This window comes from Macaca thibetana, chromosome 6 (genome assembly GCF_024542745.1).
Source record: "Macaca thibetana thibetana isolate TM-01 chromosome 6, ASM2454274v1, whole genome shotgun sequence".
Classification (NCBI taxonomy): Eukaryota; Metazoa; Chordata; class Mammalia; order Primates; family Cercopithecidae; genus Macaca; species Macaca thibetana.
This window is the reverse complement of record NC_065583.1, coordinates 104,799,177-104,817,218: the sequence shown is the minus strand read 5'-3', so window position 1 is coordinate 104,817,218 and position 18,042 is coordinate 104,799,177. Positions and strand designations below refer to the sequence as shown.

The following is an 18,042-nucleotide window of genomic DNA, read 5'->3' as shown; positions in this document are numbered from 1 at the left end:
TAAAACTTACCATTTCAGCCATTTTAAAGCGTACATGCATTTAGTACATTCACAGTGTGCAACCATCACTGTTGTCTAGTTCCAGAACATTTTTATCAGATGTGAACCCTATACGCATTAAGGAGTCATTCCCCATTCCCCACTGCTGCCCAGCCCCTAGCAACCACTAGTCTGCACTCTATGTCTTTGAACTTTTGCCTGAAGATATGAAGTCGTATCTCACTGTGGTTTTGGTTTGTACTTTTCCAATGACCAGAAATGTTGAGAATCTTTCCATGTTTGTCATCCACTTGTGTATTTATGTATTCTTTTTGGAGAAATGTCTATTTAAGTCCTTTGCCCATTTTAAAATCAGGTTGTTTGTGGTTTTGTTCCTCAGTTGTAAGAGTTGTTTATATATTCCGGGTACTGGAACCTTATCAGATATATGATTTGCAAATATTTTTGCCCCTTCTGTGGGTTCTCTTTTACTCTCTTGATAATGTCCTTTTCTGCACAAGTGTGTGGTTTTTTTTTTAATTTTGATGAAGTCCAGTTTATCTGTTTTTTTTGTTGTTGTTGTCGTTGCTTGTGAGATTTACCCTAATGTTTTCTTCTAAAGGTTCTATAGTTTTAGCCTTTACAGTTAGGTCTATTAACCCTTTTTGAGTTAATTTTTGCGGTGGTGTGAGACAGGTGTCCACCTTCATTCTTTTTTGTTGTTGTTGTTTTTTGTTTGAGACGGAGCCTCGCTCTGTCACCCAGGCTGGAGTGCAGTGGCACGATATTGGCTCACTGCAAGCTCTGCCTCCTGGATTCATTCCATTCTCCTGCCTCAGCCTCCTGAGTAGCTGGGACTACAGGCACCCGCCACCATGCCCAGCTAATTTTTTGTGTTTTTAGTAGAGGCGGGATTTCATTGTGTCAGCCAGGATGGTCTCGATCTCCTGACCTCGTGATCCGCCCACCTCAGCCTCCCAAAGTGCTGGGATTACAGGCGTGAGCCACTGCCCCTGGCCCCACCTTCATTCTTTTGCATGTGGATGTCCAGTTGTCCTAGCACCATTAGTTAAAGAGACTATTCTTTCTCCATGGAATGGTCTAGGCACCCTTGTCAAAAACTAATTGACCATACATGTATGGTTTTATTTCTGGATTCTCAATTCTACTCCATTCACTTATATGTCTATACTTGTACTAGTGCCACACCATATTGCTCACTGTAGCTTTGTAGTGAGTTTTGAAATTGGGAAGTCCTCCAACTTCTTTCTTCTTTTCCAAGATTGTTTTAGTCTTGCAGTTGAATAGGTCTCTTGCAGTTATATGTGAATTTTAGGATCTACTTTTCCATTTATGTGAAAAAGACTTGATGTCAGTGTTTTAATAGAGGCCCTAAGTCTTTTATGCTCAGAGGCCTTCCTCTTGGCATACTGTGAGATCTTACTGTTGGTCAACCACTTTACTAAGCAGCCCAGTGATCAATGTAGGTAACAAACTGAAATCAACACTGACTGGTTAGCCATCCCTGAAAGTGAAATGTGGGTATTGCCCAAAAGATTTAATAAAATTAGCTCTATGATTTTAGTCAAGCCCTGCTTCTAAATATGTTTCCTTTAAAGTACATATTTGAAAAATCTTGATACTAACAGATAATTACAAAGTGCAGCATTGACAGGGAACCTGAAAACTGAGTCTTTTTCTTTAAGGCAGGGAAACTAAAGTCTAGAAGTACCAGTATCAGTCCATGGCCTGTTAGGAACCAGGCCGCACAGCAGGAGGGGAGCAAGTGAAGCTTCATCTGTATTTACAGCTGCTCCCCATCGCTGGCATTAATACCTGAGCTCCACCACCTATCAGATCAGTGGCAGCATTAGATTCTTATAGGAGTGTGAGCCCTATTGTGAACTGCACATGCAAGGGATCTAGGTTGCACACTCCTTATGAGAATCTAATGCCTGATGATCTGTCACTGTCTCCCATCATCCACAGATGGGACTGGCTAGTTGCAGGAAAACAAGCTCAGGACATCCACTTATTCTGTATTATGGTGAGTTATATAATTATTTCGTTGTATATTACAATGCAATAATAATAGAAATAAAGTACAGGATAAATGTAATGTACTTGAATCATCCTCCTGAAATCATACCCCACACTGTCCATGGAAAAATTGTCTTCCACAAAACCTGTCCCTGGTGCCAAAAAGATTGGGGACCACTCCTTTAAAATATTGACTTGAACACCCTCATTAGAATGATTTTTTTCCAAGCTAATAAACCAAATTTGTAACTCAAGCATAAGATGTAGTTCTTGAGATTCATTAGAGAACCAAATTTAACTAAGACAGTGACTTTTATAAGTTATGAAGTGGATAGACATGAAATGCAGAGCAACTGGGATGTGAAAATACCTAGCTTTTCTCCATCAAAAACCTATTCTGCTTTTTTGTTAAACAGATTGTGTTCTTAACTTTCAGAAATGCCCTTAAGTTTAATTACAATGTCACTAGCTTTCCAGTCATGAGTAGCTCATCTTCATGGGGGCCCCCACAGTAGCAGAATTTGAGGCATTGTTAATCCTTGTGCTTGTAAATTTAATTCCATGCTAGTCTCATAATTCTTACTCATTAGATGAGGATGAAGATGATGATAATAGCAAACACCTATGTAGTGCTTACCATGGACCAGAGACAGTTTTTATATACTCTATGTGTGTGTGCATATGCACACGCACACACACCAAATGCGAAGTGCTCCAGAATGCCAAACCTTTTGAGAGCTGACACTGCTCAAAGGAAATGCTCGTTGGAGCATTTTGAATTTTTCGGATTTAGGATGCTGAACCAGTAAGTATATAATGCAAATATTCCAAAATCTGAAAAGATAAAAAGTCTGAAACACTTTTGGGCCCAAGCATTTTGAAAAAGGGGCACATAATCTGTAAAGAGAGAAAGAGAATAACATGTGCATATATATATTAAAATAAATGTGTAAAATATGTATGTAATATTCTCAGCAACCCCAAGAGAGTGGAGGTTATTATCAATATTTTACAGATGAGGAAACCAGGCACAGAACAAATATAAACCTTTTCCTGGGTAATACCGTTACTAAGTGGAGCAGAGATTCAAACCCACATGATTTTAAATCCTCCAGGGCCTACACTCTCGATAATAAACTTTTACAACTTGTCCAGGGCAACGTCGTTGTTCTTTGCATTCTTAAGAATCTTAGAATAAATAATGAGAATTATTAGCTGAGCAGTTACTAGTAACGGAGGCTGGAGTATTTTTCCAGGACAAAGAGGAGGGACAAAGGGCACATATCAGAGTAGGAAGAAACATTTATTTCTTTTTTCCTTGTGTATGTTTATAGAATAGAGAACCTCAGTTTGGGCTATTGCTATTTTTATAATACTACCAAGCACAGGGATATTAAAAAAAAAAAAAAAAAAAAAGAAGAAGAAGAAGAAGAAACCTGGTCTAGGAATCCTAAAACCTAGTCGAGGGGTCTTAGGATGACATAGGGTGATAACCTCAATCTATCGCTTATTAACCATGGAACTCAGCAAGTTGCCTTGCCATCGGTTTCTCCTCCATAATGTAGAGGAGAGGGGAAAGGAAGGGCTATGATGATCACATGAAATTATAATTAATACCATATAAATTATATAGAACCATGCAATTGTCAACCTTTCATTATAACTTATGATGCAACTTAAAATATGTGATCCTTCTGGCCTTAATTAAGCTTAGTTTCCCACAAAAGTATGTGCGTTTAAGTAGAAGGCAATATTTGTGGTTTTTAATCATACTTAGCTGCTTGAGTTCTTAAATTGTCATCTCTTAAGAATTTCCTATCACATGATTAAGTTTAGGTCCCATGATCCCAGCTGAAAGATTTCCTTGTTTTTTGGTCCAAACTAGCAGGAGCACTAAATGGCTAAGGTGATATTTGAGATCTGGAGCTAATAATGTAAATTATGTTGTTAGAATTTTAAATATTGAAAGTTATTCCTTAGTTTCCACAAACACTGATTCCTTTTCAACCTTGGGCACACTAGAAGCAGATGACAGAGGGAGAGCTTCAGGAATGCTACTGGTAATAATAGATGCCATATGAATGGAGTGGCCAAACCCAAGAGGCCACACCAGCTTACAAGCGCCATATGGGCTCATTTATCTACAGTGGAATTTGAGCACAGCTATGATGAATAAACTCCCTGGTGTATTTCTTTCTCTTTTTTTCTTAATTCTTTTTCAAAATTAGGTACCTCCTCATTAAAGGAGGGCAAGACCCGTGGTTTGGATCAACCTGTCTTACATATTTGAAGAGCCCCAATGCCAATACTCTAAGCAGTTGATTTATGCTGGTCAGACCATATCCAGAATGTTATATTTGGACTGGGGTGGGAAGGGGAATGCATGTTAAGGTCATTGGCAACTGGAATGTGAGCAGGACTGTGAGCTCTTTGCAGATGCCATTGTGAGGAGCTTTAAGGGACTGAGCGGTTTCGCTTGGAAAAAGGAAATATGGTAGAAGAGGGGATAGAGGGGCACAGTCTTGGCATTTCTCTGTAGGTTTTTCAGAAGCTGCTGATTTGGAAAGGGAATTGGACTTGTTTCCTGCAGCTCTAGTCTCTTAGGTTTTAGTTGCCACATTTGTACAATCAGGGATTGGATTGTTTTTCAAAGGTCTCCCTCCGGGCCACAGTCCTGTGACTAACCAGGTTCCATGACTGGGTGGCCCTGGAAGGCAGGCCTCTAGAGTGAGCTCCTGTTTGAGAATGGAATGTGCCAATATTGTACTCTCCCAAAGAAATTTAATATAAGCCACATGTAATTTTAAGTTTTCTAGAAGCCTCATTTTAAAAAGAAATAGATGAAATTGATTCTAATAATATATTTTATTTAACCAAATATATGCAAAAATATTTAAATATATAATAAATGTAAAAAATGGATGAGATATTGTACATTCTTTGTTTCATACAACATCTTCAGAATCCAGTGTGTGTTTCACACAGCACATCTCAGTTTGTACTAGCCATGTCTCAAGTGCTCAAGTGTCACCTGTGGCCAGTGGCGGCCATCATGGGCAGCACAGCTTTAAGGACCATGTGAGTGCTTACCATGTGCCAGACCTCACAGAAGACTTTAGATCTTTTCATCCAATCCTTGCCTCAGTCCTGAGAGATTCCTGTTTTATAAATGAAAAAACAAAACCCACAAGGATTATATAACTTGCACACATCCACATGGCTAATATGCAACAAGAGTCCAAGCCAAGACAGATTTGGTTTTAAATCTGTCCATCCCCATTGTCCTTAAGCACTAGACACACTGTAGTGGGAGGGAGGTGGGTTCCCTGTCATGGGACTGGATGGTTACTTACGTCTGAGGTAGAACTTTGGCAATGAATTCCACAGGCCTGATGTACAGTAGAAGCCCAAGAGAAACAGGCTGTGTGAGCAGTTTGTCCTCCAGCAACTCCTGAGCAAATAAGCATTCTTTGTCTTTGGTGGGGCACGTTTTAGTGACTCCAGTCATTTGGTCATTACACAGCTTCTCTAAAGAACTGGAAGTTCCCTAGAAACTGTATATCACAATTAGTTCTGAGAATACTATTTCAAATAAGAAAGTTACTATATTTACACTTTTTAAATCACCCAAAGCTTTTATTTTTAACTCAGCATTCCTGTTTAATACGTTGATGATGATGGCTGGAGGAAGGTGGTGTGTAGGAAGGAAAGGATACTTGGCTTTCTCAGCCACAGCCACCTTAGGAAATATGCCATCCCCCACGTGGCTGTAATTAGCTGTGAGCCCACCTTTGACTCTCCGTGGAGTATTTAGCTGTGCATTCCCAGACAGCCTGTAAATCCCCAGCAGCAAAGGGTCATGGGGCCAGAGGAAATGGTTCTCCAAAGGCCAGGGGGAAGGGAGGCAAGGAAGACATATTGTGATTGTTCTTTTCACACAGACTTCTGATAAATAGGAAATGGGAAAAATAATGTTTACAGATGGCTTATTGGATTTTATCCTATTTTCAAAAGTAATATATTTGTAATTAACTTGGAAGGTTTCTCTGTCATTTGGGAGTAGTTGCCCATATCCTTCAAAATGTGAAAATTTTATTTTCATTTCTAAATTTCATGCTACATGAACATTTCCTGCTAGAGTTTAGGAAGAAAAATTAGTCATTCAGTGATATCATGTAATGACTTTGAAATAACGGGACTACAGTAAAAGTGAAACTTCAGACGTCAATTAGACCAGTGTATGTATAATTTAAACAAACATTTGTCTGTGTTTCCTTTTCTTCCTTCCTTTTCTTTCTATTTATCTATCTAGCTAGCTGTCTGAGATGGAGTCTCACTCTGTCACCCAGGCTGGAGTGCAGTGGCACATTTTCAGCTTACTGCAACCTCTGCCTCCTGGGTTTAAGCAATTCTCACACCTAGGCCTCCTGAGCACCTGGAATTACAGGCACATGCCACTATGCCCAGCTAATTTTTGTATTCTTAGTAGGGGTTTTGCCATGTTGGCCAGGCTGGTCTGGAACTCCTGACCTCAGGTGATTCGCCCACCTCGGCCTCCCAAAATGCTGGGATTGCAGGAGTGAGCCACTGCGCCTGGCCCTTTTTTTCTTTTTATATTTTTTTAATTTTCCAATAATACTGTTTCCACCTTATGTAAAAGTGAACAAACTTGACCCTTTATCTTTTGTGTTAAAACCTTTTTACATAATTACATAACATGATCCCTCACTAGGAAGGGGTGGCCAATTGCCATAAAAAACACCTATGAGAGAACATATGGTTTTCGTACTTCCAGAATTTTCCAGCTCTTTACTATTTACTGAGAAGCTCTTCTATTCTATTCTACCTGAAGGTGAGGACCTAACCCTATTTGTTAGTTGCTCAGGCCCTTGAACACCATCCTCCTCGCCACTATGCCAGCTGACAGCCCAAGCCTCCACAGCTCACACTGGACGTTTGCTGTCACTGGTCTTCAAACTCTTTCATAGCTTTCTGATAGCAGGACAGTTTGTCTGGCTCCTAAAGGCTTATGAGGTATTAAGCCGGCCCAGAAGTCTAGGTGCTATTAACGTCAGGAAAGGAGAATATTAGATATATTCCTGCACTCTGCAGTAGCAGGCCATATCAGCAGCACTTGTTCCCCTGCCCATCAAAAAGTAGTCTCGGTCTAAAAAAGAAGGAAAGGTATTTAGAGAGGAAATTTTGTGATATACTTGTGCCCATGTTACTGACAGTATAATCCTACAACATCAAGCACATAAAGCCCAGACTTTGATTATCAAGCATTCATAAACTTTGAAGAGTCTTACCGCAGACCTGGTGAATATCTGCAAGAATGTTTTATTTTAAGGTATTATCTTTGAAGCTTCAGTATTGTATGTGTTTGTGCACTCTCTTAGGAGAAACAGATTTTTGTGCATAAGGACTACAGTCTGAAAGTCCGTCTCTTTCTCTGTTTTAAGGACCAAGAAGCTGATAATTGATGTGATCCGGAACCAGCCAGGGAACACATTGACAGAAATCTTAGAGACACCAGCCACTGCGCAACAGGTAATTTGGCTTTAAGTGTAAAATAATAATAGGAGTTGATTTTCTTAGTAAATCTTTATGCCAAATGTTTATTATCTCAGAGAAACTGTATCTGACATGGTCTGGAAGTAAGGAATTTTATCTATTACTGTAGTAAACTGAGTTCAGCCATATATAAACCTGTATGAAGTATCAATGGGGATGAAATAGAAAATACAGTGCCAAATTCATGCCGAATATACTTTTGTCTTAACCTAGGATGATAGTTCTGGGTTTTTCAAAGCATGGAAATGTTCATCATAGTATTTATCACACAATAGATGGGCAAGTAAGTCAGTTGAGAGAGTTCTAGCTGACAGGATATTGAAAAATATCTTTCCAATTTTATGTATTTACTAACTTGAAACAAATAAGCATCTCACATGTTAAAGATGTTTTCCAAATGCTCCAGAAGAAACTATTGAGTCCACTGGGTCAAAGCATCATTATGTTAGCGTAAGTAAGGTTTCACAACAATCTTGCATTTAGCTTTTTATTAACATCTTTGAAAATGTGTCATTGTTCATTCTAAAATAAATTTAAAGTTGTTATTTTAGTACCAATAATTGCCACTCCCTAAACAAAAGTTAATTATTTAATTAACTACTTCTTAGCAGAGCTATACATAATTTTCCTGGATCATTCTTAATTTAATTGATTGCCAAGGAATCCTTGTAATGGTTTTTAATTTAAAAAATATAAAAGGCTGGGCATGGTGGCTCATGTCTGTAATCCCAGTACTTTGGAAGGCTGAGGTGTGTAGATCGCTTGAGCCCAGGAGTTCAACACTAGACTGGACAACAGTGAGACCCTCATCTCTAACTTTTAAAAATTTTTAATAAAAAATATAAAACTAAACTTCAAATCACGTGTTTGTTAATGTGTGAATATGTTTTCAACAATATGGGTAAAATATTACACTAGGTTCGTATAAAAGACTTTTACTCCTTACTATTTTTCATTTTCCCCTAAATGTGTCATGAATAAGTGACTGAGAACACAGACTTCTGAGATCAAGTATACCTCTGCACCTCCTAGGTGTGTAACTCTGCACACTTAGAAGCATTGCTGTGCCGCAGTTTCCTCAACTGTAAAATGGGATTAATAATAATACCCAGTTCACAGGCAGGATTAAGTGAGTTAAAACATATTAAATGGGTACATTCGTATCTGGCGTATATTAAGTGCTCAACAATGTTGGCTGCTGCTTTTGTTATGTACTGCTAACCTGGTAAAATAATGTTCCTGTGTCAATAATGTTGACCTACCTGTCCTATGTCTGACATTACTGTGCCTAACTAATGGTCGTTTCCTTAGACTTCATCTATTGAGTCAGTCAATTGTCTCGTACAATGAAATGGGAAGACCAATAGTCTCTTTTTATTACTGTTTCCTTTTACAGACTATCCAAAGAGTGTTCCTTCATTTATTCATTTACTCATCGTTTGTTTGGGAACTTATGATATGCTATCTTATTCCCTTTGCTCAAAGAAACTTTGCAGGTTTTTCAGAGTTGCTGGTTTGTGATTCCCTTATAAGAATAAAGCTCTCTGACTGCCTCTGTTGGTTTAGTTCAGGACTCTCCATAAACATGGCTGATGTGTGAGAGTTTAGCTGGGTTCTGAACATTCAGGGTTCTCATAGCCACATTTCAATAGATAATCTAGTTTTAGTTTCCTCGGCTAGACTATCCAGGAATCGAAATCCTTCCATCTGGGGAATTACAAAGTAGCAGTTATCCATTAAAATATGTCCGTTACTATGGTGATTTGTCACTTTGGCAATAAAGCAGCTATTGATAATTGTTCCCAAATAAGGCTTGCTCTCAAAAAGATGAAGTAATTCCTTTCAAACTTCAAATCTCAGGAAGAACATGTTCTGGTTCTAGTCTTTGAACTTTGGCTGGAGGACTACTTTCATTTTGACATTAACTTGCATTGTGTAGCTTATGAACTGTGAAATTAGGGGATCAGAGAAAAATCAGCACCTTGATATTCTCTTTTCAGGAGGCAGACCATGCCACGGACATGGTGAGCCGTGCAATGATAGATTCCAGGACTCCAGAAGAAATGAAGCATAGCCAATCTATGATTGAAGATGCACAGCTGCCTCTTGAGCAGAAGAAGAGGAAAATCCAGAGGAATCTTCGGACATTGGAACAGACTGGACACGTGTCATCCAAAAATAAATACCAAGACATTCTCAATGAGATTGCCAAGGTTTTTGGAAACAGTATTCTTTCTTCTTCACTTAGCAGACATTTGCTAATCACCAGTCAAGTGCTGGGCACTCTGTGAGGTGGCATTAGGGATTCATGGTTGCATATGCTGTGGTTACTGCACTCTTCAATGTTACAGATTTTTAAAGGTTTCAAAGCAGTTGATGACTTTTTTTTTTTTTTTTTTTTTTTTTTTTTTGAGGTGGAGTCTCACTCTGCTGCCCAGGCTGGAGTGCAGTGGCGTGATCTCAGCTCTCTACAACCTCTGCCTCCCAGGTTCAAGCGATTCTCCTACCTCAGTCTCCGAAATAGCTGGGACTACAGGCGCACACCACCTCGCCTGGCTAATTTTTGTATTTTTAGTAGAGACAGGATTCCATCATGCTGGCCAGGCTGGTCTCGAAATCCTGACCTGGTGATCCGCCCGCCTCGGCCTCCCAAGCAGTTGATGACTTTTAAGAGAAAATAATCACAACACTTTGAAGTCATTAGGAGAGTTGAAACAGACCAGAAATAAATACTAAAAAATGTACTTGACAAGTTTGGTCTATACCTTTAAGCTAGTTTTAAAAATAACATTATTTGGAAGAGTTTTCTCCTGAGATGTTAGTTGTCATATAGCTCAGTTGCCTTAGAACCTGCCATTGAGATGAACTCTGTGTCCCAGATCATTTGTTTTTAAGCAATTTAACCTAAATGCAGTTCAGACTTGAAGATTAGTTTCTGTTTTCTTATCCCATGTTTTTACACTTGAGAAACTTCCTGAGCAAAGCGTCTCAACTTAGTGCAATGAAACATCACAGGAAGTGGCTGAGATCTGTTTGTCAAGGATAAGGAAGTATATATTTGGGTTAGAAGGATATTTCATTCTTTTTATTCAAACATGCAAATTAATATGGATCTAGAGGTTAAAGGCGGTTAAATGACCAGAAAAAAAATAATAAATTTTCTCATGTTCTAGGAGGGAAATGCGCCCAGCTTTGTTCTTTGATAGAAAGTTATGTTCAATTCTGGCAGTAGGCTTATTCCTTCTAGCCCAAGTGACTCAAGGGCAATAGCATTTCTTTCTTTAGTTTTGGGGTAGAAATATTTCTATTTGGGAATATGGGGTAGATAAATATATGCTTTTGCTTTAAAAAAGAAAAAGGCTATCATGAAGACATGATATTCTATTTAATGAATATTCTATTATATGAAGAATTTCTATTTAATGAAGAATTCTATTTAACAAAGAATATTCTATTCTAATATTCTATTCATGATGAATTTTTACCTAAGGGCATGGGAAAGTTGTGGGGGGAGTGTATGTGTATGTGGGTATTTGTCTGAATTCTTAGGGGAATGGTTTTTAATTTGTCTACAAAAGAAAAACAATATTAAACAGGCATCACTTTCTTAAGTCAAACACTTTCATAACTTACCAATTAGAATTACCAAAAAAACTTATATCTGCAAGTTTAAATTTAGCATAGCTCTTGTAAGCTATAAGCAGCTTATGCAACTTAATGTTCTAGGAATTCTATTTAAAGCCAAGTAATAGTTATCAATGTTGAATCTTTTCACTCAGTCTTGACAGGCTAGTGTTGTTTTTTCAAACCTTGAGAAATATTTGTCAGATGAAAAAGTTTGTTCTTTTCTTATTTTAAAAATCAATTTAACAATTAAATGTAAACCTTTTTAGTTTAAAGTACTATTCAAAGAGGAATATTCAAAATAGTCTGAAGAGGCCAGGCACAATGGCTCATGCCTATAATTCCAGCACTTTGGGAGGCCAAGGCAGGCAGATCACTTGAGGTCAGGAGTTCAAGACCAGCCTGGCCAACATGGTGAAACCCTGTCTCTACTAAAAATACAAAAATTAACCAGGCATGGTGGCGCAGGCCTGCAGCCCCAGCTGCACAGGAGGCTGAGGCAGGAGAATCACTTGAAGCCCAGGGCATAGGTTGCAGAGATCAGGCCACTGGACTCCAGCCTGGGTGACAGAGTAAGACTCCGTCTAAAAAAAAAAAAAAAAAGTCTGAAGAAATTGCATTTCTGCTGCTTTGTGCCCCTTTTAAAACACAATTTTTCCTTAAACTAAATGTGTAGTTATTCTAAAATAACTTATTTGCCTTTCCATCAAGAAAAAAATTAATGTTAACAAGTCTCTTAAAGTGAAATATGTACACTTTCCCGTTCTGAAGTAAAAAGGGATGGGAACCCTGTGGTGGTGTTGAGAGTAAAATAAGGTACCTGAAATAAGCTACAAGTCAAGTTACAAATAGTGACTTACTACTGCTTGATATTCTTCTTGTCCCAAATTGGCAATATCATAAAGCAAGCTTCTGCTTGAATATGATAGCCCTTACTTGTTGTTTTAGGATATTCGAAATCAAAGAATCTATCGTAAGCTTCGAAAAGCTGAATTGGCAAAACTTCAGCAGACCCTGAATGCACTTAACAAGAAGGCAGCATTTTATGAAGAGCAAATCAATTATTATGACACCTACATAAAGACTTGTTTAGACAACTTAAAAAGAAAGTAAGTTAAAATCATGTCACGTTCATTCGTAATGTCATGATTTATGAGATGTCAGTTCTGCATTTCTATGCATTTGGGTTGGGTATAGAAGAAAACTTTTTGCTCTGTCTTATAACTGAAAACTGGAGTCTCAGTTTTATTATTTGCCACTGTGAACTAAGAAGTCAGGAGCAAATGGAAGCTTTTCAATTCCCCACCAGCACTAGAATTAAAGTGACTTACCTGTTGCATATTGAACAAATAGCATTAGTAGTTGGGGAAGCACTTTCATTGTTCCTTTTGTCTTTTTTAGTCAAAGATTTTTAAAAATACTATTATTTTTAAAATCTCTTGTTTTTGGACTATATTTTGTATAATTGATCATGTTAGTTAATGCCAGATGTTTACTAATTGCACAGAGCAGCTGAATGTTTTTAAATTGCTTAATGGTTTTAAAAAAATTATTATTGACACCACCGGCAAAATTTGGTAGCTGTCTATTATCCATTAGCATAAGTATTATAGGTTTTTATATACAGTATAGCCATTTTTAATGAATATCCTTTGCTTAGTAATTATTCGTATCACTAGACTATGATCAATGCTAGTTAAATTTTAATTACCCATTTAAATATGTAATACAATATTTTTATATAATCCTTGTCATCCAATTGGCAGAAAGAAATGGTACTGTATGGAAAAATCTGTTGCATTAATCATAGATCTTTTAAATTTTGTTGCAAATTGACTACAATGTTATGTATTCATGAGGTACAAGATGATATAATTTGTTATTACAATATGAAATAATTAATTCACATATGCATCACCTCAAATACTTAGTTTTTGTGATGAGAACACTTGAAATTTACTCCTAGCAGTTTTTAAAGTACAATACACTATTATTAGCTATATTCACCACACTGTGCGATAGATTTCAAAAAAACTGATTCCACCTGAGAGTTCGTATCCTTTGACCATCATCTCCCCATTTCCCCCACCCTCCAGCCTCTGTAACCACCATTCTGTTCTGCTTCTATGAGTTCAACTTTTTTAGATGCCACATATAAGTGAGAACATGTGGTACTTGCCTTTCTGTGCCTGGCCTATTTCACTTAGCATAATGTCCTCTAATTCTATCCACATTGCCCCAAATGACAGAATTTCTTTCTCTTAGGGCTGAATAGTATTCCTGTGTGTGTGTGTATATACCACATTTTCTTTACCTGTTCATCTGTGAGTAGAGTCTTAGGTTGGTTTCATCACTTGGCTGTTGTGTGAGTAGTGCTGCAATGAACATGGGAGTGCAGACATTTCTTTAACAAACTGATTTCACATCTTGGAATAAACACCCAGAAGTTGGATTGCTGAAATCACAGAAGATTTGATAAAGGGATGTAGCCACATTTAAACCTTATTGATTTGGCTCCCACTAGTCCTGAATTTTAGTTTGTTTGCTTCGGGCTTCTCTCTGTTTCTCTTTCTCTCTCTCTCTTTTTCTCTCTCTCTTTTTCTCTCTCCCTTTTTCTCTCTCCCTCTATATATATACACACACACACAAAATACACTAAATATATATATACACACACTATACATAGTGTGCATATTCATTTACAATTACATAAATATATACATTATATAATGTATAGTGTACATACACTATACACTAAATATAGGAAGGAAGGAAGAATATATACATATACATGCAAGGAAGAAGTTGGTCAAGCTTATTTTCAGTAGAAATGAGATTGTTAGTGATTTACTTTAAGGCATTTCACACAAGATCCACAGTTGGGCGAATTGGATTTGGGTTCTGATTCTCTCTTACATTGTGTGATCTTCAGCCCAGTTCAGTGAACTTTGAGCCTCAGTTTTCTCATCTTTAAGGTGGATTTAAGAGTACCAGCCTCACCAGCTTGGCTGACATGGCGAAACTCCTTCTCTACTAAAAATACAAAAATTAGCCAGATGTGGTGGCATGTGCCTGTAATCCCAGCTGGAGGTTGAGGCAGGAGAATCACTTGAACCCAGGAGGCAGAGGTTGCAGTGAGCCAAGATTACGCCACCGCAGTCCAGCCTGGGCGATAGAGCAAGACTCCATCTCAAAAAAAAAAAAAAAAAAAAACTCCCCCACAAAAAACAAAGAGTACCAGACTCACAAGTATGGTTATGAGAGCTACATGATATAGTATATAGCAAAGGAATTTATTAATTTAAAAGTATATGGAAATGTTAATTTTGGAAATGTGAGGTAATATTTATAAGGCACTTAGAACAATGCTGGCCACATGGTGTTTGTTAAATAGATTAAAACCGTCCTGGTGATATCTTTATGTAGGACCACACAGTTCATGTTATTGCAAAACAGCTACTTCTGAAATGACTAAAGATAACCACTTGGTTCAATATACCTGAGAAAATAGAGTGTAAGTTGTATGAAAGATGTTAGTCTGTAATGTAAACTTCAGTCACTTGGGAAATCCCTTTCCGCTCAAACAGTTTAGTAGTGAAGTTTTACTCTATGGATGAAATTACCTACTATCACAAAATAAAAAGGTGTATATCCAGTGTCTGAGGGCCAGGTACGAACAGCGATGTCACTCTGGGTATGGTAGTTGCACTACCAGAAGCCTCTGCATTTGCCATCATAACCACAAATGGTCTGTTCTTATTTTGTCAGAAACACTCGGAGATCAATTAAACTAGATGGGAAAGGAGAACCCAAAGGGACGAAGAGAGCGAAGCCAGTGAAGTACACTGCGGCAAAGCTGCACGAGAAAGGTGTCCTGCTAGATATAGATGATCTTCAAACAAACCAGTAAGTGTGACTTAGAATCTGCATAGAACACGCATGCCATTTGATTTCTTGTGGCCTTGGAGAGAGCTCCATTTGGTCTAGCAAGGCTTAACCTTGATTACTGATGGGTGAGAAGAGAAGAATACATGAATTGTCATGGCTGCTCTTCCCTTGGCCTCAGCATCTGGTGCTGTCAGTCACATGTAGTGTGTTCAGTGGTTGTCTTTCCGTGGCTTGTGCAGTACGTTTGGGTTGGTGAACCTCCAGAACTGAGTCATAGCAAGGAGAGTAAAAGGCTATCTTTTGGTCTTGATGGATGAATTATCTACCATTGCAAAATAGCACCTTTCTCATATAAAATAGGCTGTGCCAACCCCTGGATCAGAGCCATTTCCAAAGCATGCTGTGAGTGTGTGTATTCAGTGTGGTGGAGAAAACAAACCCTCCTTCACAGCCCCACATCAAGCACCACATGCTGCCTCATTTTAAAGGGGTCATGAGCCCATTGTTCCATCACTCTCTTGTCCTAAAATCTCAAGGGAAGCCAGACTCACTGGCATTTGCCTCTTCTTTAACTCCTGCCTGTATTCGAAGCCTGGCTTCTGTTTATCCCATAAAACCTCCTGACAACACCAACTCAGAAGAAAATACTTCTTCCTCTTTTGAAGTTTCCTTTTTTTTTTTTTTTTTTTTTTTTTTTTTTGAGATGGAGTCTCACTCTGCTGCCCAGGCTGGAGTGCAGTGGCACGATCTTGGCTCACTGCAACCTCCCCTCCCAGGTTCAAGTGATGCTCCTGCCTCAGCCTCCCAAGTAGCTGGGATTACAGGCACGTGCCACCATGCCCAGCTAATTTTTGTGTTTTTAGTAGAGACGGGGTTTCACCATGTTGACCAGGCGATCCGCCCCACCTCGGCCTCCGAAAGTACTGGGATTATAGGCGTGAGCGACCGTGCCTGGCCTAATGTTTCTATAAAAGTTATCATCTGAAGTACTCAATTGGCTATAGGTCAGTAATGTTCATGTTCTATGACTCACATATTTCCAACTATATGCTCTTGAAGAGCAAGGATGATATCTTCTATTTCTTCTGTAATAAACCACCTATGTCAGAACTCTGTGAGCTACAGATCTCGACAATAGCCATCAAACTTAGTGTTTGGAAAGCAGAATTGGGGGAAAGATGATGTGAGGTTTTTGGTGACTTCCTTAGGATTTTCTCAACAAGCTATTCTTTAAAAATGATTATTTGAGATTCCATTAGTTTGTTTCAGCTTTAAGCACATCTGTACTTGTAATTTCAAGTGTATGAATGTTCCTTTCTTCACAGGTTTAAGAATGTTACATTTGATATCATAGCTACTGAAGATGTAGGCATTTTCGATGTAAGATCAAAATTCCTTGGTGTTGAGATGGAAAAGGTGCAACTCAATATTCAGGTAAGCTGCTGGAATTTCTGCACATTGATGATAAATTTTATATGTGGATCATACATTGCTACCCTGGCTCTTGCTCTCCATGACAACAATAAAGTTTAACAGAAAACCAGTGCCAGCTTTCTTTGCCAATATTTGTTAAGTGTTGATGATTTTTCAAAGCTGTGACTTTTCAAATGATTGGAAATTAATATGCTTCTAGCTGGCAAACCATAGCAGTCAGTTTCTCTAAGCCATGTTTCCATTTTATTTATTTTGTTTATTTATTTTTTTTGAGACGGAGTCTCACTCTGTCGCCCAGGCTGGAGTGCAGTGGCCAGATCTCAGCTCACTGCAAGCCCCGCCTCCCGGGTTTACGCCATTCTCCTGCCTCAGCCTCCCAAGTAGCTGGGACTACAGGCGCCCGCCACCTCGCCCGGCTAGTTTTTTTGTATTTTTTAGTAGAGACGGGGTTTCACCATGTTAGCCAGGATGGTCTCGATCTCCTGACCTCGTGATCCGCCCGTCTCGGCCTCCCAAAGTGCTGGGATTACAGGCTTGAGCCACCGTGCCCGGCCCATGTTTCCATTTTAAAGCTTAGACAAAAGAATATAATTTAAAAGTATTCAGAGCTATTAATAAATGCTATAAATTTTCCTTTTATTGGAAACTTGCATTTCTTTCTAAGACTATGTATGCCCAGGACTGGAACTTTCATGATCTCATTTCTCCCTCTTTCCTAGAATGGGTTTTCTTATTTGTGGGGGTGGGAGGGGCAATTGAGAAAGGGTCTTGCTCTGTCATCCAGGCTGGAACGCAGTGGCGCAATCATGGTTCACTGCAGCCTCAACCTCCTGGGCTCAAGCCATCCTCCTGCTTCAGTCTCTCAAGTAGCCGGGACTACAGGTGCACACCACCACATCTGGCTAATGTCTATATTTTTTGTAGAGACGGGGTTCTGCCATGTTGCCTAGGCTGGTCTTAGACTCCTGGGCTCAAGTGATCTGCCTGCCTCAGCCTCCAAAAGTGATGGGATTACAGGCATTAGCCACCACACCTGGCCCCTAGAATAGTTTTTACATCAGTTTATTAACTATTTGCCAAATGTTTGTGATCACAGAAATGAAAGGCATTATGCAAAACAGATATCTATAAATAGAAAAATGGTGTTTGCAATATAAATTATTATTTTATCATAAAAGCCACATTTAAGCCACATACGCATGAATGAAAACTGAGAAATCCAGTTTCTGTGCTCAAAAAAAAAAAAAAAAAAAAAAAAAAAAGAGGGCAGTGCAAACAAATGTTCATCTACCCCCAACTTCTTAATCCTTAGCACAAAATCAATTTAAAGAAATAATTGAATTTTTCTTTTTTGATCTAACACTTTTTACATGGAAATAACATCCTTTTACCTGGGCCCCAAACTACTTACAAAATGGTTTCCAGGTGTTTTGCATATGTTTACGTGAATCATCTCACTCAGATCCTGAGAGTGATGTGAATTCTGGCCTCACTGTCTGTGCA

General features: G+C 38.6%; 1 protein-coding gene across 6 annotated transcripts in view; it reads left to right on the top strand.

Annotated features, from left to right (window-relative positions):
- The window catches only part of IQGAP2 (IQ motif containing GTPase activating protein 2), a 309,380-nt gene that overhangs the window by 287,166 nt on the left and 4,172 nt on the right, over positions 1-18,042 (top strand). For all 6 annotated transcript variants that reach the window (XM_050795627.1, XM_050795628.1, XM_050795630.1 and 3 more), the window contains 5 exons: positions 7,482-7,569; positions 9,594-9,806; positions 12,166-12,326; positions 14,986-15,123; positions 16,431-16,539. In XM_050795627.1, the coding sequence (XP_050651584.1) occupies positions 7,482-7,569; positions 9,594-9,806; positions 12,166-12,326; positions 14,986-15,123; positions 16,431-16,539 (709 nt within the window). The remainder of the gene's footprint in view (positions 1-7,481; positions 7,570-9,593; positions 9,807-12,165; positions 12,327-14,985; positions 15,124-16,430; positions 16,540-18,042) is intronic.